The sequence below is a fragment of the Furipterus horrens genome, unplaced genomic scaffold (genome assembly GCF_987537825.1).
Source record: "Furipterus horrens unplaced genomic scaffold, mFurHor1.1.pri manual_scaffold_8, whole genome shotgun sequence".
In the NCBI taxonomy this organism is placed as follows: Eukaryota; Metazoa; Chordata; class Mammalia; order Chiroptera; family Furipteridae; genus Furipterus; species Furipterus horrens.
The window spans coordinates 22,344,959-22,370,854 of NW_028327178.1; the positions used below are offsets into that span (position 1 = coordinate 22,344,959).

The 25,896-nt window shown below is 36.7% G+C and overlaps 1 protein-coding gene across 1 annotated transcript in view; it reads left to right on the top strand.

Annotated features, from left to right (window-relative positions):
- RIT2 (Ras like without CAAX 2) overlaps positions 1–24,785 on the top strand; it is a 295,767-nt gene extending 270,982 nt beyond the window's left edge. The window contains exon 5 of the mRNA XM_090285108.1: positions 24,339–24,785. Coding sequence (XP_090141234.1) covers positions 24,339–24,566 — 228 coding nt within the window. The 3' untranslated portion in view covers positions 24,567–24,785. The remainder of the gene's footprint in view (positions 1–24,338) is intronic.
- Positions 24,786–25,896: the final 1,111 nt, after the last annotated feature.

Consider the following 25,896-nt stretch of genomic DNA (forward strand, 5'->3'; position numbering starts at 1 on the left):
TAAAAATTACATGAATGTCATTTTAAAAGTCATTTATAAGTTCCCACTGATTTCCTCTTTGAGCATTATTTATTTGATGTAGATCATCTTTCTCTTTCTCTGACAACTTCAGGTACATAAAAAGCAGATGAATTATAGTACTCATCTTGGTGATATTTACCTAGACTACTCTAGTTTAGTAACTATGTGTTGGTTAATTTAAGATGAACAAAAACAATGCAAATGTTCATAAGATGTTACACATGAGGCAAAATATATTTGGACTAAGTCATTGAAGAAAGCTATTTTATAGGAAACAGAAGTGCTAATAATGATATTCCCAATGGTCTATTTCAGACTTCCACATTTTTGCTTGTGTATTTAACAAAGAAATTAAAATGCAGTGCCCAACTATCTGCTTTTAACGTAGCAGAAGGAGTAAAATGCATAGTTAAAACCTTTAATGTCAGGTGTGGATGTGCATCCTTTGAAGACAGAAAAGTAATGATCTTACAACTAAAGTTTCATTATTGTTGTTGCTATTTATCAGTTTTAGAGATACTTCTTTTGTCACATATTTTCTATAAGAACTAAGCAAAATGGAGCCATCTACTCACATCTCCTATCTATGAGTCACTTGTCAGTTTAAGATTCTGCAGGATGAAGACTGTCTTCTGAAAATAAGATAGCACCATCTTCTGAATGCAATCAGTGGTGCAAGGTGTCATCTATGTTTTCCAATTTTAAAAGAGTTGTCATATGAAAGGAAAAGGGGACACTGTTCTGAATGTCTTTCAAAGGCCAGCATATGTACAATAAATAGAAAATCTAGAGAAAATATTTTCTTAATCTTATTGACTTTCTTCCAGTGAGAGCTACACATTATAGCCTTGAATTCTCTTATATGTGAATACAATCATTACTGGAAGTGTTCTTAAAAAGGTCTGGATGTCCCATCTCACAGGAATGTTTCATAAGCAATGACATTTGATATCAATCACAACATTAAGTCTATCATTCCACGGATGTCATGGTTTACATCTCCACACAGCATGGCTTTCTTATAGACAAGTCATAATTCAGAATTTTGCTGAATTAGATGCCACTGCAAAAGACAGTGATCTCAAGAGCAAATTTATGCTGCTTTGTTAGTCTCATATTATAAGAGGGAAATAAACTAAGAAAATTGAACCCCTGAGGCAAAGTTTGTGTTAATTGGGAGGAGAGAAGAAGTTTATCAACTTAGCTGTTGGTTAGCTTTAGGAAATAACAGGAGTCAGGTTTTGAAGACAACTTGATTATTATTCTAGGTGTGGAAACACAGAGGTGAAAGGAACACTATTTATGAACCCATGAAACCACCCCTGGTACAGAGTAAGAAAAGTATTAGTTGTAATAAAAGAGTAAGTGATCAAAAATCAAATATTAGGGATTCAAAAAGAGAGAGAAATCATTCCCGGTCTCAGGGGTCAACAGTACTTCAAGAAGCAGAGTCCAAACACATTTTAGAGAATAACAAGGGATTAGTAGAATTTTGATGATATTTTTAAAAGGCTGAAAATAAAAGGCAAAGCAAAAAAAAGATAAAGGAGAGTTTCAGGACTTGAGTCAAATGGTAGAGGTAGTAAATGCTATGCTTACCTCCTCCCATGACCATTTCAAAATTAAAACTGTATAATAGACCATCCATTGCTGATTAACCACCTGAAGACTAGATAAATGGAAGTCCTATAACCAAAGATATAAAGAAGCCACTACGAAACTGATAGGAGGGGTGGAGCTGTGGAACAGGCTGGTCCCAAACCCACGGTGGGACAGTTAACAATCAGGAAGGGATATCCTGACTGCAGAGGTAACCCTGGATGCATGAGGGGTCCCAGCCCTACACTGGGCTCTCCAGCTTGGAGCACCAGTGCTGGGAAGAGGAGTCCCTATAGCATCTGGCTGTGAAAGCCAGACAGGATTTAATCCAAATGAGACAAAGGGCTTCTGGAGTCGCAGGCATTCCTCCTAAGCCATTCATGGATTCATTTACTCTGGTCTCCAGAGCAGGAAGGGCAGTTTGAAAAGTGCCAGGGACATATGAAGAGGAACTGAATTGACTGGTTTCAGGGTGAGAGCTGAAGGGGCAGGAGCCAGGGTGGCTTTCTTACAGGATAGAATTGTTGGAAGGGGCCATTGAGCCCTCTTTCCACCCAGCCTGAAGGGGAGGTGCCAAATTTGAGCTCTCTATTACCATGCTAGCTGTTTGCCTTACCCTGGTGGTTCCCTGAGACCATCCCCCACCCAGCATATATACCTGGGCCAAGCTACTACCAGTAGCTTTTTCACATAAGCAGCCTGTCTCTGCTCATGCACTTTTCTAAAATCTTTCAAAGTTCCAAAACCCCAAACAAGCAGCAACTGGCCTCTGCATGGCCTGTACCTCTTACTACACAGCCCAAAGCTCAGCACAAGTGGCAACCAGTCTTAACTTGCAGTGCAACTCCCATCAGGTGGCTCCAAGCTTGGGAAAAGCTTTGGCCTGTGTTGGCCCAGTACATAGCTTCACTAAGTGGCAACAATCCCAGCACAAGGGGTGGCTGGCCTTAGCTCACATTGTGGGGCCTACCAAAAGGTTCCAAGCCTAGCAATAGTGGCAGCTGGACTTGGTTCACAACATAGCACTTCTAAATGGCCTCCAAGCCCAGCACAAGAGGCAAGCAACTGCAGATCACTTTGTAGCTCCCAATAGGAGGCCCCAATTGGGGAACAAATGGTGGCTGGCCTTGGCCTGCACCAGAGCCCCTCCCAAGAACCTGCAGAATGAATATATCCAGTAGATGGCTACAGGACAAAACAGAATACCACCCAATCAGCTCCACAAATGACACACCAGAAGAGTGGACTTGGCTGACACCAGAGCCCCACTCCAGCAACTCGGGCTTTGTGGGGTCAGCACCTGTACAAGGGCTTATTTGCTGTGTCACATCCAGTAAGCCTGAGGGTATTTTTCATCCACTGATGTGCCAGCAGCAATCAAGGCTCAACTACACAGGAAAACACACTCAAGGGAATTCATCACCACTAATTCAGTATTACAAGAAATGTAAAAAGGGACTTCTTCAAGTAGAAAAGATGTTTAAAATTATGAATAAGAAAATACAGGAAAAAAATTCTCACAAAGCGAACCTTTAGGAAAAGTAGTGGATCAACCAACTATAAAGCCAGTACAGAGGTTAAAGGACAAAAAGATGAAGATCATGTGTAATTACAACAATAAATTAAAAGATACACACCAATATACACACAAAAAAAGAAGAAAAAGATAAAGATACAAAACGAATGTGGAGCCCTGGCCAGGTGGCTCAATTTGGTTGGAGCATCTTCCCATACAACAAAAAGGCTGTGGGTTCAATCCTGAGTCAGGGCACATGACTCAGTTGTAGGTTTGTCCCTAGTCAGGGCATGTATGGGAGGCAACTGATCAATGTTTCTCTCTCTGTCTCTCCTCTTTCTCTCTCTCAAATCAATAAACAAACATATTCTTGGGTGAGGATTAAAAAAAAATGTGGAGGGGGTGAGTAAAAATTGTAGTGTTTTTAGAATGTGTTGAAACTAAAGCCACCACAGCTTAATATAGACTATGACAAACATAGCTTGGTATATATGAAACACATGATAACCATACATCAAAAATCTATAAGGCATATACAAGAAATAAAGAGAAAATAATCCTTACATGATATTATAGAAAGTCATCAACAAGCAAGAGAACAAGAAAGACACAGAGGATTACAAAAACAATAAGAAAACAATGAAGTGGCAATAATTACATATCCATCAATAATTACTTTAACTGTAAATTGAATAAATGATCTAATCAAAAAGCAAAGGGTGGCTAAATAGATTACAAAACAACACATATATGCTGCTTGCAGTGACCCATTTCAGATTGAAAGATAAGCACAGACTGAAAATAAAGAGAGGGAAAATAGTATTTCATGCAAATGAAATGGAAAAATATTATTTTAGATATCAATTCTTCTAACAAAATAGACTTTAAAACAGGGCTTGTAACAAGAGACAAAACGGGATCAGTCCAAGAAGAGGATAAAACTTGTAAGCATCTATGCACTCGACATAGGAGCACCTAAAAATTATAGATATGAATGGAGAACTCAACAGTAATACAGCATAATAGGGAACTTTCACACTGTATTGACATCAATGGGCAGATAATACAGACAGAAATCAACAAGAAAACAGTGGCTTTCAATTATATATTATACCAGTTGAACATACTTGATATCCTTAGGACTTTTACCCAGTAGCAGCAGAATGTACATTTTTTTTCCAAGTATACATGAGATAGTTTCCAGGATAGACTACATGTTAGGCCAGAAAACAAGTCTCATTAAGTTTAGGAAGACTGAAATCATGTTAAGCGTCTTCTCCTATCATGAGTGTGTGAAATTAGAAATAAATTACAGGAAGAAAACTGAAAAACACACAAACACACGGAGGCTAAATAACATGCTACTAAACAATGAATAGGTTAAGAATGAGATCAAAGAGGAAATTAAGATATCTTGAGACAAATGCAAATAAAAACAGAACCCAAAATCTATGGGACACAGCAAAAGCTGTTCTGAGAGGGAAATGTATAACAATACAGTCCTAACTCAAGAAATAAGAAAAATCTCAAACAATTTAGCCTTCTATCTAAAGGTATTAGAAAATAAATACAAACAAAACCAACATGAATAGGAGGAAAGAAAGAATAAAAATCAGAATGTAAATAAACAAAATAGATTTTAAGAAAAATAATAGAAAAAAATCTATGAAACCAAGAGCTGATCCTTTGAAAAGATAAGCAAAACTAATAATCTTTTGGTCAGAGTCATTAAGAAAAAAAGAGAGAGTCCACATAGATAGAATCAGAAATAAAAGAGAAGACACAACACCACAGAAATACAAAGAACTATCAGAAAATACTTTGAACAATTACATGCTAACAAAGTGTACAACCTACAAGAAATAGATAAGATCCTATAAGCATGCAATCTTCCAAGGCTGGGTCAGGTAGAAAGAGAAAATCTTAACATACCAATAATTACTAATCAAATCAAATCAATAACCAAAACCCTTGGACTAGACAGGTTCACAGGTGATTTTTACTCAACACTCAAAGAAGGGTTAATACCTATTCTTCTTAAAATAGTTCAAAAAAAATGATAATGAAGTAAAGTCCCCAAGTTTATTTTACAAAGCAAGCTTTATTCTGGTACCGTCGGCGGCGGCGTCGGCAGCCGTCCGTCTCGAGAGACGATGGCGTAGCTTCCCGAGAGTCTATCTGCACCGCCGAGAATGGCTGTGCAGTCCGACTCGGGAGTGACAATCCCTGCCGCACTTGTTACAGGTGAAGGCAGATGGCTGTTGTTGCTGCTGCTGACGCTGCTTCTGCCTCGATCTTTTCTGGACCGCCTCCTCGTTGCGCACAGCCTCCGCGCGTGACGTACCTTGCCTGACCGCGAGCCTCCAGGCTAGGCGGTCGTCTGCTTGAACTTCCCATGTGTTGAGATTGATGGAGCATTGTGTCATGTCCTTTTTGCAGATGTCTTTGAACCGCAGTTTTGGGCGCCCTGTCATCCTCTTGCCTTCTGCTAGCTCGCCGTAGAGGAGGTCTTTGGGGATACGGCCTGCATCCATTCTTTTGACATGGCCGAGCCACCTGAGGCGTCTCTCGCTAAGAACTGCATGCAAACTGCTCATATTGGCTCGCTTCAGCACCTCGGTGTTGGGGACCTTATCCTGCCAGGCGACATGCAGGACGCGTCGCAGGCACCTCATGTGGAAGCTGTTGAGTTTCCTTTCGTGCCTTGCGTAGGTGGTCCACGTCTCGCTGCCATAGAGGAGAGTGCTGAGTACGCAGGCTTGGTAGATGCGCAGTCTGGTTTTCTCAGTGAGGCTGGAATTGTTCCACGCTCGCCGGTTCAGTCTGGCCATAACTGTGGCTGCCCTGGCGATTCTCCGGTTGACCTCCAAGTCGACTGACAGAGAGCTCGAGATGGTGGACCCGAGGTAAGTGAAGTCGTTGACAACCTCCAGGGTGTATCCGTCGATGGTGATGCATGGGGGAGTCCCCGTGCCTTGAGCCATAACATTCGTATTGACCTCACGAAGGCGTTTGATCTGGTCAGTCGAAGCGGACTCTTCAGCTTGCTACGGAAGATTGGCTGTCCACCACATCTGCTTGCTGTGGTCATGTCCTTTCACGACAACATGCACAGCACGGTGTCCTACAACGGCGCAACCTCTGAGGCCTTCCCAGTCAGCAGCGGAGTAAAGCAGGGCTGCGTCCTCGCGCCTACGCTGTTCGGAATCTTCTTCTCCATGCTCCTCCAATACGCCTTTAAGGACTGCAGCGAGGGTGTCTTCATTCACACCAGATCCGATGGCAAGCTCTACAACCTGGCCCGTCTACGAGCCAAGACCAAAGTCAAAGAGGTGCTCATCCGTGAGATGCTCTTCGCCGACGACGCAGCTTTGACATCACACTCCGAAGAGGGACTCCAGCAGCTAGTCACTTGCCTTTCCCACGTATTCTGGTACCAAAACCAAAGAAAATAAAATAAAATTATAAGTCAATATCCTTGATGAACTTAGATGCAAAAATCCTCAACAAAATATTAGCAAACTGAATTCAGCAATATATTAAAAAGATCATATACTGTGTTCGAGTGGGATTTATTCCCAGGATGCAAGGATGGTTCAATATCTGCAAATAAATTAATGTGATATACCACAAAAACAAAATAAAAATAAAAATTATATGATTATATATCAACTAATAGAGAAAATGCATATGACAAAATCCCAAATCCCTTTATGATAAAAACTCTCAGCAAAGTGGGGAAAGAAGAAACATAACTCAATATAATAAAGACCATATAGACAAACCCACAGTTTTTTGTTTAAGATCAGGAACAAGACAAGGATATCTGCTTTCACCACTTATATTTAACATGGTATTGAAAGTCCTAGCTACAACAATCATACAAGGAAAAGAAATAAAATGCATCCAAATTGGAGAGGAAGAAGTAAAGCTATCATTATTTATAGATGATATGACACTATATTGAGAGAATCCTAAAGAACACACAAAAACAAAAACAAAAACAAGGAAACCCTATTAGAACTAATCGATGAATTTAGGACAATAGCAGAATACAAAATATTCAGAAATCAGTTGTATTTTTAAATACCAATAATGAACTATCAGAAAGGGAAAATAAGAAAATTCCATTTCCAACTGCATCAAAACAATAAAATATTTTGGAATAAATTGAACTAAGTAGGCACAAAACCTATACTCAGAAAAGTATAATTTACAAAAGAAAGAAAGAAAATACAAATAAATTGAAGCATATATTATGCTCATGAACAGGAAAAATTAACATAAATTAAAATGCTCAGAGTACCCTCAAAACTACAGATTTCATCAACCCCCATAAAATACACATGGCATTTTTCACATAACTAGAACAAGTAGTCCTAGATTTTATATCAAACCAGAAGAGACCCAGAATAGCTAAAGTTATCTTGAGAAAGAACAAAGTTGGCTATAATGCTACCTAATATCAAAATATACCACAAGGCCATTGTAATCAAAACAACATGATACAGACAGAAAAACAAACAAATAGATCAATAGAACAGAATAGAGACCCCCAAAATAAATGCATACCTATATGGTTAATTAATCTATGATAAAGAAGGCAAGAATATACAATGGGAATAAAGATTGTCTCTTCAATAAATAGTGCAAAAGAATAAAACTGGATCACTTTCTTATACCATATATAAGAATAAACTCAAAATGAATTTAAGACTTAAATGTGAGACCCAAAACCATAATATGTCTAGGAGAAAACATAAGCAGTTAATTTTTTTACAATGCTCTTAGTAACATTCGGCGAAGGGGTGATATGACTCCACAGGCAAGGGAAACAAAAGAAAAAACAAATAGGACTACATTAAATTAAAGAATTTTTGCACAGCAAAGGAACTCATCAACAAGATGAAAAAAAAATGAATGGGAGAATATATTCACCGATAATATGTTCAATAGGAAGTTAATATACAAAATATTTAAAGAACTCATACAACTTAACCCCAAAAGCCCAAACAATCTAATTAATAAATGGGCAGAGGGCCAATTAGACATTTCTCCAAGGAAAACATACAGATGACAAATAGACATATGAAAAGATACTCAACATCACTAAACATCAGAGAAATGCAAATTAAAACCACAATGAGGTATCACCTCACACTTGTCAGAATGGCTATCATCAATAAATCAACAAATAAGTGTTGGGGAGGATGTGAAGGAAAAGGAATCCTTGTGCACTGTTGGTGGAAATGTAAATTGGTGCAGCCACTGTGGAAAACAGTATGGAGATTCATCAACAAATTAAAAATAGAACTACCATGTGACCCAACAATTCCACTTCTGGGTATTTATCTGAAGAAATCTGAAACACCATTTCCAAAAGATATGTGGACCGCTATGTTGATTGCAGTGTTATTTACAATAGCTAAGATATGGAAGTGACTGAAATGTCCACTGATAGATGAATGGATAAGAATGTGGTATATTAATAAGATACAATGGAATATTACTCAGCCATAAAATGAATGAAATCTTGCCATTTGCAACAACATTGATGGACCGAGAAGATATTATGTTAAGTGAACTAAGGCAGTCAGAGAAAGACAAATACCACATGATTTCACTTAGATATGGACTCAAAAAAGCAAAATAAATAAATAAACAAAACAGAAACAAACTCATAGATATCAAGAACAAATTGATGGTTGCCAGATGGGAGAGGGATTGAAGATATGGGATTAAAGGTGAAGGGATTAAGATGTAAAAATTGCCAGTTACAAAAATCAGTCATGCAGATGTAAAGTACAGCACAGGGAACATAGTCGATAATATTGTAATAACTATGCATGGTGCCAGGTGGGGACTAGACTTATTGGGGGATCAGTTTTTAAGTTATATGTGTCTAATAATGATGTGGTACACCTAAAATGAAAATAAATGTCAACTGTAATTTAAAGCATTTTTACTTAAAAAAAATAAAATTATAGTAGTTTTAGATGTGCTAAAGATGTTCATATTAAATGTATTAACAAAGTATTACATATATTATTCTTAGAATTATAAAATAAGGGTAATGGAGGAAAACAAGACTATGCAGGAGAAAGGTGAGGGGCTTTCAACATGCTAAGGGGGAAAAAAAGGAAACTCCAAACTGCATTGCTCTGGGGGGAAAAAAAGATTTGTGGCTTTTACAAAATACTTTTATAATACATTCAACAGAATATGCCCAAAGGAAGACTTGGCCATTTTGAGGACAGAGGTGGTAATGGAGTCAACTGTTTCAAAATATTTCTGACAGTAGGAAGTCCCTACTCCTAGTGACCTTTGTAAAGACAGGAAACAAACTTCTCATTCACCAAGACTGCATGATTTCTGAGTGGAGGTGTGCCAGTCATATATATTAAAAGAATAAACAAACCCAAAAGTCCAAATTATAGTACACTTATTATGTAATAAGCATAGGGCTTTCTGTTTATTATACAATTTATATTTCTTATGATCCCCATATTAGAAGCTGACATCAAGTATTAGAAAGGCTAAGTAACTCAGTTAAGGTCACTCAACTAGTAAGTGCACAGATGGGCTTAGAACTCAGGCCATTTGATTTCAGAAACTGGTCTCTTAAATAGGACAGTTTTCTCCCTTGTACTTAGTAAGACCTGCTGTTTTGACTAAGGAGGCCGGGTTTTCAGCGGCTCTGGGGAAGATGGAGGACAGATAATGTCAGTGAGCTGACAAAGCATTGCAGTGATGGTGTTGTTTGCTGTGTGCTCTGACATGACCGGAGGAGTCCAGAAGAGAAAACAGGTGTTGCTCACTCAGAGACACAGTCTCAGGCTGCTGCTTCTTAAGAGACTTGTCAAGATCACCTTCCTTGCACTGGCCTGCAGTGTGCCCAGCCATGGAGGCAGGTCATGCTGTCTACCTGGGGAAGGATCATGCAACTGGGCATAGGACACAAATGGAAGGAGTTTTAAGGCCACAGAGGGGTTCCTGAACAGGTAAAACTGTCATCTGTGAAGCCACTTGAATCTACACATCATATCTTTCAAATCCAGAGGGATGAAAACTTGCAGATAGATATACATTCTATAATACAAGAAATTTAAAAAATATAAATTTTAAAAATATACATTGGAATTTAATAAAGTGAATGTCCCAGATCCATGTGTCTGCAGTCTTCCGCTGCTCTCTGACTAAATGGGGGAAATGGCAGCATCCTCTACTCCCGGTCATTCCCACATCCACGCAGGTCTGACTGTCTGAGGATGTTTCTTCTCTAGACCTTTACTTCCAGTCAATGTGCTCCCTTCCAGAATTCACTTGCCCCACGCTCTGTCTCTTCAGCCCCAGAGGCTGTGTGTGCCAAAGGGGTATATAAGGTGGTAAAAACAAAGTCCTGGGTGTAATCCCAGCTAAAACATTGAAGAAATGTACTCTCTTGGAAATCTAGGTATTCCCAAACTGTTTTAGTTTACTTTATTTATATGCAAAGGAATTTAGAGTGTAGGATGCCTAGGGACAATTATAACACTAAAATTCAAATTTCCTACTGTGCAAATATAAGAACCTTTGACAGAAGGGTCACTTTACAGAGGAATGTAATCACTGACAGATTTCATGGAAGAGATGTACAAAATGATTTGGTGGCTTGAAGACGACCCTAAAGGCCATTGCAATCTGAATTCTTTTGCTTTAAGACTATTCCATACTCTTTAATCTGGTAGCAAAATTGATGCCCTTCATTCTTTTACAGGCCCAGAGCACTTCATTAGTAATTCTTACTAAGTACATATTTATTAAGTACTTTCTGTGTGCTAGAAGTTTACCGACTTTATTACTACATAATCTACTGTAATCAGCATAAGAACCTTCTGAAGGAGGCACAGTTATTCTTAAGGGGAAGGAAATTGAGGTTTGAGAGGCAGAGTTACCTATCCAGAGTAAGAGATGAACCTGTCTCCAGCTAGTACTAACAGCTGTAGGAATAATATCACTAGTTTTTGAGTACTTATTATGTGCTACCCACTACGTTACTGGTGATAGAGAATCACAGAAATAACCTAAACGGGAGAGCTACATATCTGCTTTATTTTATGGAAACGTCCCTCTGGCTAGATAGTGTTGAGGGATAGATATGAGGGAGTCAAATCTGAAGGTGTGAAAATTATTTAGGGGATAAATAAACAAGACCTTGAATTAAGACAATACCCACACAAATGGAGAGTTATGCCATCATACAATAATAGAGATAGAAATAAAATGACTTGATTAGCAGTTTGATTTAGGGATGTGAGATTTAGAGGGATCTAAAAGGACTTCAAAGATTCTCATCAGGATTACTGGGAGTACTGATACCATTAGCTAAGATGTAACATTTTGGGAGGAAAAATAGTTAATTTGATCACATTAATTATGATGTACTTATGAGAAATTCCAGAGGAACTCGCCAGCAGAGAGTTGTATATGTGATTCTGGACTTAAACTGAGAGGTGAAGTGTGGAGACATCCATGTGTTACTCATAGGCACAATAAAGATGACTAAAGCTATGGATCTGAACAAGAATATATAAGGAGGAATATCAAATGAGAAAAAAAATATCAGGACAGAACCCATGGCCATGCTCATAATAGTAAGATTTTCAGGACATTCAGACAGGGTATTCTGAAAGAGTAATCAGAGATTAGAAAAATCAGGAAAGAAGATGGTCACCAAGTCAACAGTAAAACGTTTAAAGAAGGGAGTAATCAACCTGTCAAATGTCACAGATGGTGAAAGATTATTGGAAGCATCTATTGGGTTTGGCAGCAAGGGTGAGATTTATACCTTTGAAAACCATTTTAGGAGAATGGGTGGGAGGGAGGCAGAATCCAGTTTGTGAATGTTAACATGCAAATAAGAAATGCGTACAATAAATTGGTATACACATCTAGGATGTATTTTTTCACAATTGCACATCCTTTTTTAAATCACTTTGCTGCCACATCCCCGTTCCCCTTTTTAACCTTGTACAAATACTTCCCTGAATAATCTACATTTGATGGTGAATGAAAGGACAGATATAAGAAAGTAACTAGAACTGGAATCTTAAAATGGGTGGTTCACATATTTTTCTGGGAAAAAGGGGGACTGTTAGAGGGGAAGGCTCAAAATATGGGAAAAAGGGGGTAGAACTGAAGTAGATATTAAAGAGGACTCTGAGACAAGATAGATACATTAGACTTGACAAACTCAGTAACATGCCTTCATCAGAGACTGGGAGGAGGAAGATAAGATATCTAATGATACAGGTGAGCTGCTAGGTGCTAGTCCCAGATGTTAAAGTCATCCTTTTTGGATGCTTTTATTTCCTCATTGAGGTGAAGGAAGAGGGCAAGAGCAACTGCTGAAAGTGAGGACAGGGTCCAATTCCTGAGAAGTGAAGGTTTTGAGGAACTAAATGAGGAGTAGGAAAGAGTACTGGCTAATAAGAAGTAAAATGATTGCCAGCGGCATTAATGGCTGCGCTAAGACTAAAAACTAGATTGACAGTAGTGCTAATAAGCACAGGCTTATACAGTTTTCAAAAAATACCCAGCTCCCTGTGTGTCAGACTAGAACATAAGGAACACTGGTTCCTTTTTGCCTTTTGCAGATTTCAGGATTAGAATTTATATTAAATTCATTTTGTTCTGGTTCATCCTTTTTTTAATGGCATACGTTTCCAAACATAATCCAGAAGGATACACAGGTTGACCATGAGCTTGAGGAGCATGGATATCTCTGGCTTTCCTTGGTACCTCATCAGAGTCCTCTGCCGCTGTGACCTACACACTCCATTCAAGAAAGCATCATGACCCCAGGCTTCTTTTCTTCTCCACTTAGAGTTTCTGCAGTGCAAATGTTTTATTCAGAGAAGATATGCAATAGGGCAGTTGTGACATTAGAAATGAATTTTAATGTAAAGGACTTAAAACTGCTAGCAATTCCAGTGAAATTCTAGCTCGTGAGCTCTCTAGTTAATGAATAGAGAGTTTTTGCTGTAATTGGTTGGTTTTCCCTTGGTCTCCTTTCAATATTTAATTCACCTATGAATTCAAAAGAAGAGGTAAAAAAGATGTTTACTGAATATGGCTCAGATACAAAACACTGAGGTGTTATTGGAGATGCAACATTTCTTGCCCTGATGGTCTTATAATCTACAGGGATCTCGACATTATACAGTGATACAATTTATCTCTTAATTATTTAAAATTATTATATGTGTTAAAATCATAATACATATGTTCCTTCTTTCTATTTTTACCTAATATAAATTTATTAATGTAATAAGTTAACCATTGAGATATTTTTTCATGTTTAAAGAGTAAAATTTTGGCCACTTCAAAAAAATTATTCATAACAACGAATTCCCTTATGTTTGAGAGAATAACTCATTTAATATACATCAAATATACACATTATTAATTAGTGCAAATATGTAAGGATATCCTTAGGCATGCAACACATACATGTATATTTATACATACATGTTCCTGCGTATATATTTCATATACTGCCTAAGTTTATTGATTTATAATTTTAACAAGATATTTTTAAAATAAAGCTCATAAGAGACAAATTTAAAGTAGAAGCCAGATTTTGCTATTAGCAAAATATTGAGCATTAACCTTCTCTTTTTTCCTTCATAGCAACTACTGGCTGCCATGGCAACCTTTCCCCCCAGCATACCAGAATTTCTTGGATGAAAAGCACAAGACCTTGGAGACTTCAAATGTCTCTTGTACAAAGCAGTCTAAACCTTTTACCCTAGAGCCATTACCATCCTGTGCCTCAGAAGGACTGGCTATGCCATTTAATTTATTATGTCTTGCTTTTCTCTCCATTCAATCAATATCTCTCCAGAACAGCAGGAGAAAAAAAAATTTTTTTTAAATTTTCTGACACAGAGTAAGGCACTCAAGATATAGGCTTTAAAAAAGATTTGCTCACTCAACTGACGGGTGCCAAACATATTTCATTTGAATCTAAGCAAATTAGGCATTTAAGCTCACAAATTTCTTCTGATTGCGCTCTTCACTCACTCCTTCCTCTCTCATGCTCTGGTCTAAACCATGTTAAATACTGACGATCCCTCAAAGTTCCATTATAACTTCTGCCTTAGGCCTTTGTCAGTCCTTCTATCTGAGACTCCTTTCTGCTTCTGCACCCCCAACCCCCTCCCACCAACCTAGGTAATTTGTACTTGTCATTCCAGTCTCATAAGAAGGCTTCCATCCTCAGGAAATGGAAAAGCACTAATAAGGGCCTGGGTGCTACTTAAAATGCTGCCAGAGTGCCCTACACTGGCCACCTCCATCATGGCAGTGACCACAGTGAACTGAAATTCCCTTTATATTTTTCTATCGCCCTAATCAACTACTCATTCCTCTATTTTGATTGTAACCCCAGCTGTATTCCCATGGCCAGGATTCCAGTAGTGTCAATTACAAATATCAAGTTCCTACTAAGTGCCAGCCACTATATGAAACATAGTAAGAAGCAAGACAAAAATTCCTGCTATAACAAATCTTATTCTGTCCTGGAGGAAGACAGAAAATAAACACATGAACAAAGTAGTAAGATAATTTCAGAGAGTAATTCAATACCCCCCAAAAGAAATAAGGCAGAGAAATGGGATAGTATTACTGGCAATGTACAAACAGTATTTTAGAGAAAAGCTAGGCAAGGTATTACAGTGGATGTATATTTAAGCTGGGACATAAATGATGACAGAATACAAGTGATAAAAAGTACTGGGGAGAGCACCTTTCAGGCAGAGGAAATAGCAGGTGCCAATACTTGAAGTCAAGAAGATTGCACTGGGTTTATATCAAAGAATATGGCTGGGTATAATGGGTGAGGGGAGAGTGGTGTGAATTGGGTTTGAGGAAGCAGACAAAGCTCACATCAGGTAGGGTTTATAGGTCATGGTCGGAAGAAGAAAAAAAATGAGCAGGGCCAATACTTGATCTAAAGGAGCTGGAAATTTCCTATGATTTTTCTCTTCAGACATAAAAAAAAAAATGTAACATTTTTTGGGTGTGTACAGTATGCCAGGAACTATGCTCAGTGCTTTTCTTGTAATAGCTCATTGAATTCCATTAACAATTCCATGAGGTAGGACTTTAGAGATGAGGAAATTGAAGTACAGAAAAAAGGCTAAGTGACTCTCCAAGAGCCTATGGCTAAGAAGTGGTGTAACCAGAATTTGGATCTTAGTAATCAGATTCCAGAATCTATATACTGTTATCCATTGCGGTAAATTTCATCAAGTATCTTGCTGGAAGTCACACCAGGACAAAAATAAGTTTGGAAGTAATACCTTGGCGTTTGGAACTGTAGTTTGATGGACTCATATAAGACTCTGTGGTCACCAGTGACTGTTTATGAGATGTCACTATCACCATCATTAAGATTAACTATTTAATGAGCATCTGCCACCTGCAAAGTTTGTGGCTAAGCACACGGAGGATACAGATGGACAGAATATAGCTACTTTGCATTTTATTTGGTGAGATTAAACAGCAAAATTGTAAGATCCATAAACTTCTCTCATGGATGATGAATTGCAGAGCAAAGCATAGGCCAAGATCACAGGACTAGAATGATCTGTGAAAACTTCAGTAGGTGCAGAAGAGGTGTGGAAAAGAAAAATGCAAGGTGCACTAGACGAGGAAAAAAGCAAAATGCAAAGATCTGTGTGGAGGAGACGAAGGTGATAAGGTATAAAATGTACTCCATGCTATAAAGAGAGTCTCAGACAAAAGGGCAACAAAAACGGCTTGCCTGACTCTGACTCTACCTTTCCCTTATCTCTACCCACTTCCCAGTCTGTAAAGGAAAGTTTCAAGGACTGGGAAGTTGGGATAGCAGGGTGGTAGGAATTTGTGTTCTTAAAGCCAAGGTGTGGAGTGCTTTCTCTTCTCCCCACCCTTTGCCAGTCTCCCCTGAAAGTTAGAAGAGCCTGCTAAGAAGAGATGACACTCCTCCTCAGTTGAGCCTCCACTTAGTCCCCACACTTGTTTTTCATCATTTAGAAAAGAGAACTGGAGAAAAATATTAAGACAGAGGGAGCACACTGGGATGAAGCACCCTGTAAGCCCAGTGGGCAGTCGATGTCAACAATGAATTTCCCTTGGTTCAGGGACTGTGGCTAAGGGTGGGACATTTTTGTCAGTGCTTTGCTTGTTTACATTTTTCCTGCAAGAAGTTTGATATGACATCTATGCACATATCTTTAAATCCTAAAAATAATAATAATAAATAACTCATAGATTAACTAAATGAATAAATCTGGTTAAATAAATCCAAAGCATTTCCACTGGAACTGGCAAGGCTACTCATGGTTAAAACTGACCAAAACCAATTATACAACTAAACAAAATGAAAACTGAGCAATCTATGTTGGGCAGTTTTTTCATTAAGTTAAGAAATAGAATGCTTTGGTCCCAGATATGCCAGGAAACTATGATTCCGGCTACTTTGATGATGTAGGCTCTCTAATGAAAATAATAAGTCCATGGGTAACAATGAAGTGAAACAAGACAGGAACACATTGAAAAAATATAAAACAAATCCCAAAGAGTTTGCTCTATGCTCAAAATGTTTTAAGAGTGCCCAGAAAGCTCAGCCACCCACATGTTTTGCTTATGAGGCTTCTCCGAGGAGAGCCAGAACCAACTTTCTGCCAATCTTTCCTCATTCAAGGTTAGCAATTATAGCCGAGTAGATCAGTTTCCTTTTGTGCTCTTAAGAATTATGTTGGCTACTAGACAACCACCATTACCTTGAATACCTTTGCAGTAACTTAACTTAAATTTATTTTTACCGAGTTTAGGCAAAAGATAAAATGGTGTAAAGAGCAATGAAATTTCTGAAGTCAGCAGATTATTGGGAATGAAACTCTAATTGACCATCATGCTTGCGATGCCCACAAGCAGCTGAGCCTGGGATAGAACAGGCTCTGCTTGCCCCAGTGGTCTCATTAACATACCCCCCCATCCTGTCCCACCCCCACCCCCCACAAGCAGCTGTGGCTGTGTTCTAATACTTCCTCTGGCAAATGGGAAATGGCACTTCCGAGAGTACCTGGCATATTACACAGTGATCTTCTTCGGTGAAGATGGTCATATATATTAAAAAGATAGCTCCCCTGGGTTACTAAAATTTTCTATTACTTGCATGAAACATGTTTCTTTATTCCTTTTCTTGTTTTTTTGTTTTTTGCCAATACTTTCTAGACCTCTAGGTGGCACCTTTAATCACAGACTCTTTCTTTGTGATTGAGGGGCATGGTGGTATAATGGTATCTGCAGTGATTGCTCCTCCCTAAATAATCTTTCTATAATACTTATTTTCCCCTTTGTTTTTGTATTTATTTAAATTTTTCTTTTCATGTAAATTCAATATAAACTATTCTATACCATTTGTTTACCATTTAAGAATCACCTTTATGTTGAAACACCTCACATCAGAATAACCAATTACGTATATGGAACAGTAGCAAAGGAAACTGGCCAGATCCTGTGAAAAACAGCCAGCAAGAGTTGATGGAAGAGAGTAGAACTTGATGGTTGTTTTACTTAAATATGTGTGTGACCTTGAATCATTTGCTTAAGCTTCCTGGGCCTGTAATTCTCAATAAACAAAAATTTTTTTAAAAGAGTTCATTCCCTTGTAACACTGTGCTTCTTTCTTAGCAGTCGCTGTATAATGTGGATAAACATTTAAAATTAAGTATGTTAATTTTACTTAAAATTTGGATAAATAAGATATAATATATTAATTAGAATATTTTATGTTAATTACCCTGATTTTAAACCTTAACATAAAAGCTACTTCTTCTTATGTTATTCTGGTTCTGAACTAATCAGAACAACATTAGTGAATTAAAATTATTTCTAATGCTACTGTTTAAATATTTACGACCTTCAAACTAACCATAATTACTAAGCATAAAGCCCAGAATCTGTAAAAATGATTTTGTTTTACATGTTTTGAATCAAGTTCTTTCAGTAAATTTATAGTATATCAGTTCCTACAGTAAAGGTAGGGATGGCACATTTATGGCTTGTCAATATTGATGTGAGATGAAATTTACTGAAACTTGGAAATATATATATTTTTAAATTTATTGTTTTCCATTACCATTTAGTCCCCTGATACAACCTTCTCCTCCTGCAATAATCACACTGTTGTTCATGTCCATGAGTCCTTTTTCCTTTTTGCTCATTCCCATCACCTCTCACCCACTCTCCCTTAGCTGTCATCCTGCTCTCCATCTGTGAGTCTGTCTCTATTATGCTTGTTAGTTTAGTTTGTTCATTAGATTACACATATGAGTGAGATCATATGGTATTTGTCTTTCTCTGACTGGCTAATTTCACTTAGCATAATGTTCTCCAGGTCCATCCATGCTGTTGCAAAGGGTAAAAATTGTTTCTTTTATATGGCTGAGTAGTATTTCATTGTGCAAATGTCCCGTAGTTGTTTTATCCACTCATCTATTCATCGGCTGCTTCCCTGCTTTCATTTTTTGTTTTTTTAATGACTTAAAGTTTTTATTTTAATCTAATAAGAGTTTTTAAAGGAAACACAGAAAATATTTTACAAAGTTTAATTTCCATTTAGATTTCATTATAATGAATGTGAAAATTACCAAGTTACTAAATAACATAAAATTAATATTCTGATAGTAAATCTAAGAACACATGCAACTCCATTTCATGCATTGACATACAGAGTTTGTAATTCCTATACTACTTACTCATAAGTAGCTACAGAGTTGCTACTTTACCCTGCTACAATTAATAAACTAGGCAGTTATCTCATCTATTAAATGTGTTTACTGTATATGATCCCAACAAAAATCTTTTCATGAAATTTGTCTTCCAATTTTACTTCAGATTAAGATCGACTGTTACATTAGATTTTTAACTGAATTCTTGATTTTGCCAATGATTTATTTGTAATGTTTACATTTTTTAATTAGGAAAAATTTCATAAACATGTTTTGTATAGAGATTTTTTTAAATGTATAAAAAAGATTGCAGATTTAGTTAAAAACTTCACTCAAAGCCCTTTTTTACTTTTGTTTTCTCCAAATAAAAAGTACATCCCTGTTCTGGTAGAAATAATCTCCATATGTCAAAAATAATCCAAAATGATAACTCAATGTCAGGGTGCCACTCATTTACTAATGCCATCCCAATGATATATTAAGCTTCCATATATTTTTTGTTCTTGTTTTTGGGTTCTCCAATTCATTGTATTGGTCTGTCCCGCCCTTAACTAATACCCCACTTCTCATTTGGGAAATGTGCCTGAACTGTTATAGCTTTAGATAAAGCCTTAGTAGGGTAAGTTGAACATCATTGTTATTGTTCTCCCTGCCTTGTTCTTACTAAATTCAAGTGTTTTTTCTATTTTACTTTAATTATTCCCTATAAATTTTTTTTTATCTCTGTATGACATTCTATGACTTAAAAGATTTATGGATTTAAATGTATTTTTATTTGAAATTACATAAATTTGGGATGACTTGTAATATTTATAATATTGAATCTTTCCCACTAAAAACATAATACAACTCCACAATGTTATTCTAGCTTCAGAAATCTAAAATAAAATGAAAAGCAAAAGATTTTCTTAATGTATTTGTTTGCAAAATCTGCCCAGACCCAATTTGTTTTGTGACAAAACATGATTTGATGTGAACTAAGTCTATTTAGAGACTTCACATATCCTACTTACTGTGAATATATAAATATTTAGCTACAGAAACAATACTTGATGACTAAGTGATGTTTCAAATTAAAAAGGGATGCTTCATATTATATGGTGCATTTGTTTGAGTTTTTAATTAATGTATCATATGCAGACTACACAAATTATAATTTTATAAATTATAACAAAGTAAACCCATATGAAACCACCATAAAGATCAAGGAAGATAATGAAAAGCACGCAGAATACTCTCCTGGGTCACTTCCTAAAGGAAATACTATGTTGACTCCCAAAACTGAAGAATCGTTTTCCCACGTTTAAACATTCTAAAAGTGTAATTGTGGACCATATTAATATAACAGTAGAAGAAACTGGATGTGGGATAATACACGGGCACTATCTGTACTACCTTTACCACATTTGTGTAAATCTAAAACTATACTAAAATAAAACATTTACTAAAAAAATATTCTTAACATCTGATTTCTTCCACGAAACACTATCATGTTTGTATGATTTGCTAAATTATAGATTACGGTGTTTTATTCGTTTGCATTTAACACAGTATTCCATTCTATGAATATACAAAAAGCCATATATTGAATTCACTCATGATAACATTTGAGTTGCCGTTAGGTTTTTGTATTTTTTATTTTTACTTTTTGGCTATTATTGATAATGCTGATGTGAACATTTTTGCTCACCTTTTGTACATACATCTACTCACATTCATCAAAAAAGGCTTTTAGTCATAGAGACTTAATTGTGAAAAGGTCTTAAGAACATGTTTAATTCCTTATCTCACGTAGAGGATGACACAGATTTTTATTTTTTAATGTATAAGTTTTGGTAAATGTATTTGTAGAAATGTGTCTGTAACTTAACTTGTCAAACATATTGGCACAAGCACAATATTACCTAATTATCATTTTTATGTTTGTAGGATCTTTGTTTGTCATTCTTGATATTGTTTATTTATACCCTCTCTCTCTCTTTCCCTTTTTTTTTTCCACTTTTAATTTGTCTTAACCTGGGCTCTATCAATTTATTATCTTTGTAAAAATCTCAGATTGGATTTTGTTTTTGCTCCTGCATGGTTGTTTTATATTTTATTTGTCTTTATATTTAAAATTTCCTTTTTTCCCCTACTTTCTTTGGGTTAAATTTGCTGGGCACTTTTTTTGTAACTTTTTAATGTTTCTACTTCAATTATTAAATGTGAATGTTTCCACCTTTCTAAAACATGCATATATTGCTATAAAGATCATTCTAAACAAAGCTTTAGGTATGCCACAAGATGTGAGGTTTAATTTTTATTACCATTCAGTTTCAACTATTTTCTAATTTTCATATAATATCTTATGGACTGTTGACTATTCAGAAGTATATTTTTACAAAATATTTGGGAATTTCCTTGTTATCTTCATTTTAAAAATAATTTCTAGTTTAATTCCATTTGGGATTATGTTGTGACTTTGATTCTTTGAAATATTTTAAAACATTCTCTATAGCTTAGCATTAAGTCAGTTTCTATAAATACTCCTGGTTCACTTGAAGAGAATGTAAACTTTTCAGTTGTTGGGTAGGTACAGCATCTTTTATGTATATATTAGACCAATGGTGTTCTGTTCAAACTTTTTGTATCCTTATTGACTTTTGCCTACTTATTCTTTCAACTGCTGGGGAAGATGTGTGAAAATAGTTCACTATAATTTTGTATTTTAGTTCTATCAACTTTTCTTATAAAATAAGACTATAATTTTAGTACATATGAATTTGTAAGTGTAATATTTTATGATAGGTTTATCTTTCTATCATTATAAAATCTCTCCCTTTAACTCTAGTAAGTTTTTAAAAATTTACTGTCTACTTTGATATTATGTCAATATACTAGTTTAATTGTGTATTAATTCCCATTCAAATTTTAGTCTTTCTATATTCTTACATGTAAGGAGTTTCAACTACAAGTGATTTTTTAAAAATCTGGTCTGACCATCTTTTTTTTTAATTGGATAGTGTACTACATTTACATATAACTGATTTTGCTAGATTCTATCACAGTATTCCCTCACTTATTGTGGATATTACATTCTAGATGCCCCCGCGAAGTAGGAAACTTACATTTAATCTACACTCTTAAACCTACGTAACTTTAACAACATACATGTACAGTACCACAAAATCCTGCAATATAGCAAAAAATCCACGATAAATAATTAAATATAATATTTTTAAAAATCCCGCAATATAGTGAGGCTGCGATAAGTGAACCACGATATAGAGAGGGACTACTGTATCTCTTTAGAATTGTTTTTTTGCCCCATCCTTGCCATCCTTCATTATAAGCTGAGTGTACCTAATGCTTTATTGAATTTAGGTTTCCTCATTTGTCTTTGGATCATTGGCATGTAGGTAAAATTATCTCTCTCTCTCATCTACCTACTTTCTGTCATAGAAACGTCATAATCCCAGATAATAGTGCCCTTTCAGTCTGAGTCCGAGAATAAGAAGACCAGAGAGACAAACCAGGGCCCAACCAACAGCCTGGGGCTCAGCGACCACAGTCTATGCTCCAGTTGCTAATGGGCAGTAGGAGCAAGACCTAAATATTTTTGCAAGTCATGGAGATTCTGAGGCTGTTTTTGTATTCATATAGCCTAATAAAAGTTGATTAATATAAAAAAATGGTACCAGACATGTGGTGTTGCTATGGAAAAATGTAAAATATGTGTCATTAGCTTCTGGGTGGAGAAAAAGGTTACAGAGACTGGAAAATAAAGAACAACACATGCTATGTGGTGTTAACACACTTGGTAAGATGGAAACCTCTGATTACTTGGAAATAAGATCAGTGACTTAATAAATCTATGACTCCGTTAAGTTGCTGTTAAGACGGAATGTTAATCATTCAGGTTGGATGACTTTAGCTGTATTTCTTCAGTTACTATAAGACAGAAATAAGCTTAAGAAAAAAAGAATTGGTGTATTTGCCAGCAAAAATGAGAAAGAAAGGAAAGAATTCAGACATTCTTTGTACTTATCAAACCCTGGTGAGGTTAACCTATCACAGACTAGGAAGGACCTGGCTTTGGAATCCAAATGACCTGTTTTCACAGGCCTGCCCAACCACTTGTTGGCAATATGACCGCTCTATCAGTTAAGAAAGGGTGACTTGACTCTGGTTACAAACAATTGCAAAATGTCAGCAGTTTAAAAAAAACAAAATCCCTTCCTTATTTATGCCACATATATAATATGGGTGAATTGAGAGCTCCACCCATCCTAGTCCCAGTCACATTCACTTAAGTTCCAGACTAATGGGGTTTCCAGTTCACCATTTACTTCTATTTAGCAGAAAAAGTGAAGATACCAATATATAAACATCAGGTTAACTTTATGAAAATAAATAGACCAGCATGGGCTAAAGGCTGTCAGACATGTTGTGCAAAGGCAGCCTTTTCCTGCTTTCTTAGAGCAGAGGTGAATATTCTATTAGAACTTAATGGGCATGCTAAATTTTGAGCAGGATTACTAGCATCCATCTACAGTGACACATAATCCACTGTTTAAATATTTGTGCATCACTTATGTTTACATCCCAATACTTATTCAACACAGGTATGTTTACTAATCATCCTTTTAACTTCTCTAATGGTAATTTAGGCACCAGCCACTGTGAGCGACACTAAAGGGAAGGCAAATGAGACAGTCTCTGACCTCAGTCAGTTTATCATCTCTGAAGGATTTAGTGCCATAAAATGAGCCACAACATGCTAAGTCCCACAAAAAATCCCAAAGCTCTAAGCCTGTTCTGAAGAGCTCAGCTAGAGAAAGGCTTATTTATCATAATGGTGGTGGTCTGCTTTTGTTTTCATCTGAACATTATATTCCAAGTTTCATGATAACTTCATCCTGACTTATTCTTAACTAAAAGTTTTGAACTATAATTAATAACTAGTAATTACAGAGTTTTAAATATGTACTCAGCATGTTCAATGTATCTTGTATTGATCAGCTTGTTTAACTCTAACAAAAATTATCTAAGGTATTATTATCTTATGTCACACATGAGAAAACTTAGGCAAAAAAAGTCAAGAAATTTACCCAGGTTTGCAAAACTACAAGGAGACCTGAGATTGGAAACCAAGCAGTTTTAACCTAAACTTATGCTTTTGACCACTATGCTCTGTTACTTTTTTTTTTTTTAAGTCTGTAGAGTTGATTTCCAGTTCCACTTTTAATAAGTTATAACCAGTTGCCTTTGCAAAGATTCTGATTTCATATGTGTCCTTCATGTTCAGAAATTCTAGAACTCTTCCTTCAGAACATATTGTTAAATTTAACATTTTACAATTTTTTTTAATAAAACAGGCCCACAGCCTGGTAGAGAACATGCTTTTTGATTTAAGCATCTCTCCCTTCCTCTCTTTTTAATACCCATTATTTTTCCAATAGGTCTCTACAGAAGAAGGCATGAGTCTGGCCCGAGAATATAACTGCGCTTTCTTTGAGACCTCTGCAGCCCTCAGATTCTGCATTGATGATGCCTTTCACGGTTTAGTGAGGGAAATCCGCAAGAAGGAGTCTGTGCCATCCTTGATGGAAAAGAAATTGAAGAGAAAAGACAGCCTGTGGAAGAAGTTAAAAGGCTCATTGAAGAAGAAGAGAGAAAACATGACATGATAGCTTTACTTCTGATGCCCATACTCTTTCTCTTGGAATTTTATCCATTGGACAGTTCCAGATGTTGCATTCTGCTTCAATTTTCTGCCTATGTCTCTCTCTCTCTTTCTCTCTCTGTCAATATCTGCCTGTAGGTAAAAGCAAGATCTGCATAACTGTACATCTTGACATACTTTTGTTTTGCCCTTAACAGTTGGATGAGTTTTGTCAATCAGCCAGATATGCTGTTTAGTTTTTATAATATATGACTAAATAAAATTGACATTCCAATTGACTCATTTCCGTTCAAAGAGTCTAGCTTCATTTGGTATGCTGTCTGGTTATAGAGGAAATATTCAAAATTGCAGACAGAATGATAAAAGGCTCAGGGGATCTGCCTTTGCCTGATAAGATTCTGGTTGTTTGCATTTCAGGAATGTCAGTAAATAATGAAGAAGCTCAGCAAATGATTCAGAGGATTCAGAGTGGAAGTCTGCAGCCTGGTATTTCCTTACATGAGGAAGTTGTGGTGTTTTTTCATGAATGCTCCACAGATGAGCCTTAGAGGAATTATTAATAATAGAAACTGGTTGTGGGTCATTGGAGGCCTGGAGTGAAACATCCCCATATTTACAGTGCTCTGCCCCATTAGGTTCTGCCAAAATCATCAGTGAAGCCACTGGGCTGAGACAAAGGGGTATTGCATTGTCTTTGTATTAGGAGAGGTGGCTACTACAAATTTGGTGGTGCACATACTCACAAAAGGGCACCCTGCTTGTTCTCAGTGAGGAGTCCCTCCCAGGGCTGTTTCACCTGCGGTGGGATCATCTGCAGAGCAAGAGGCCTGTGAACTCCACAGACCCTAAATTATCTTTCTGATGCCAAAATTTCTGATCTCCTCCAACTCAAACCATGAAATATCACCAATCAGAGGGCCTTTTTTCTTGTTTGTTTTACAATGGATCATCACATAAAATGCAATTGTCCATTAACTCATTTATCCCATTGTGTGAATTGGTTTATTCAAATTCAAGCTCAGGAAGCACCCTATCAAGTATTCTGAATGTTTAATAGACAGATGCTGAAAGGAAAGCCATGAAGGGACAACTAAACTTGGGAAGGATTGTATCAAACTAATCTTCATAGGTTGGGGGTAGTTTTTTATCATAAACTAGAGAAAAGAAAGGATGAAGAGCTTATTATTCCACATGCAAGCACTTCTTTTATTCACAATGCCCTGGCACTTACTAATTGCTGAAAATGCAGAAATGAATGAGGGTAACCTACTATCTAGCTCGAAGACGACCTGGGCTGAAGAACAGTGGGATTGTAAAACCTTAGATGGGACGGG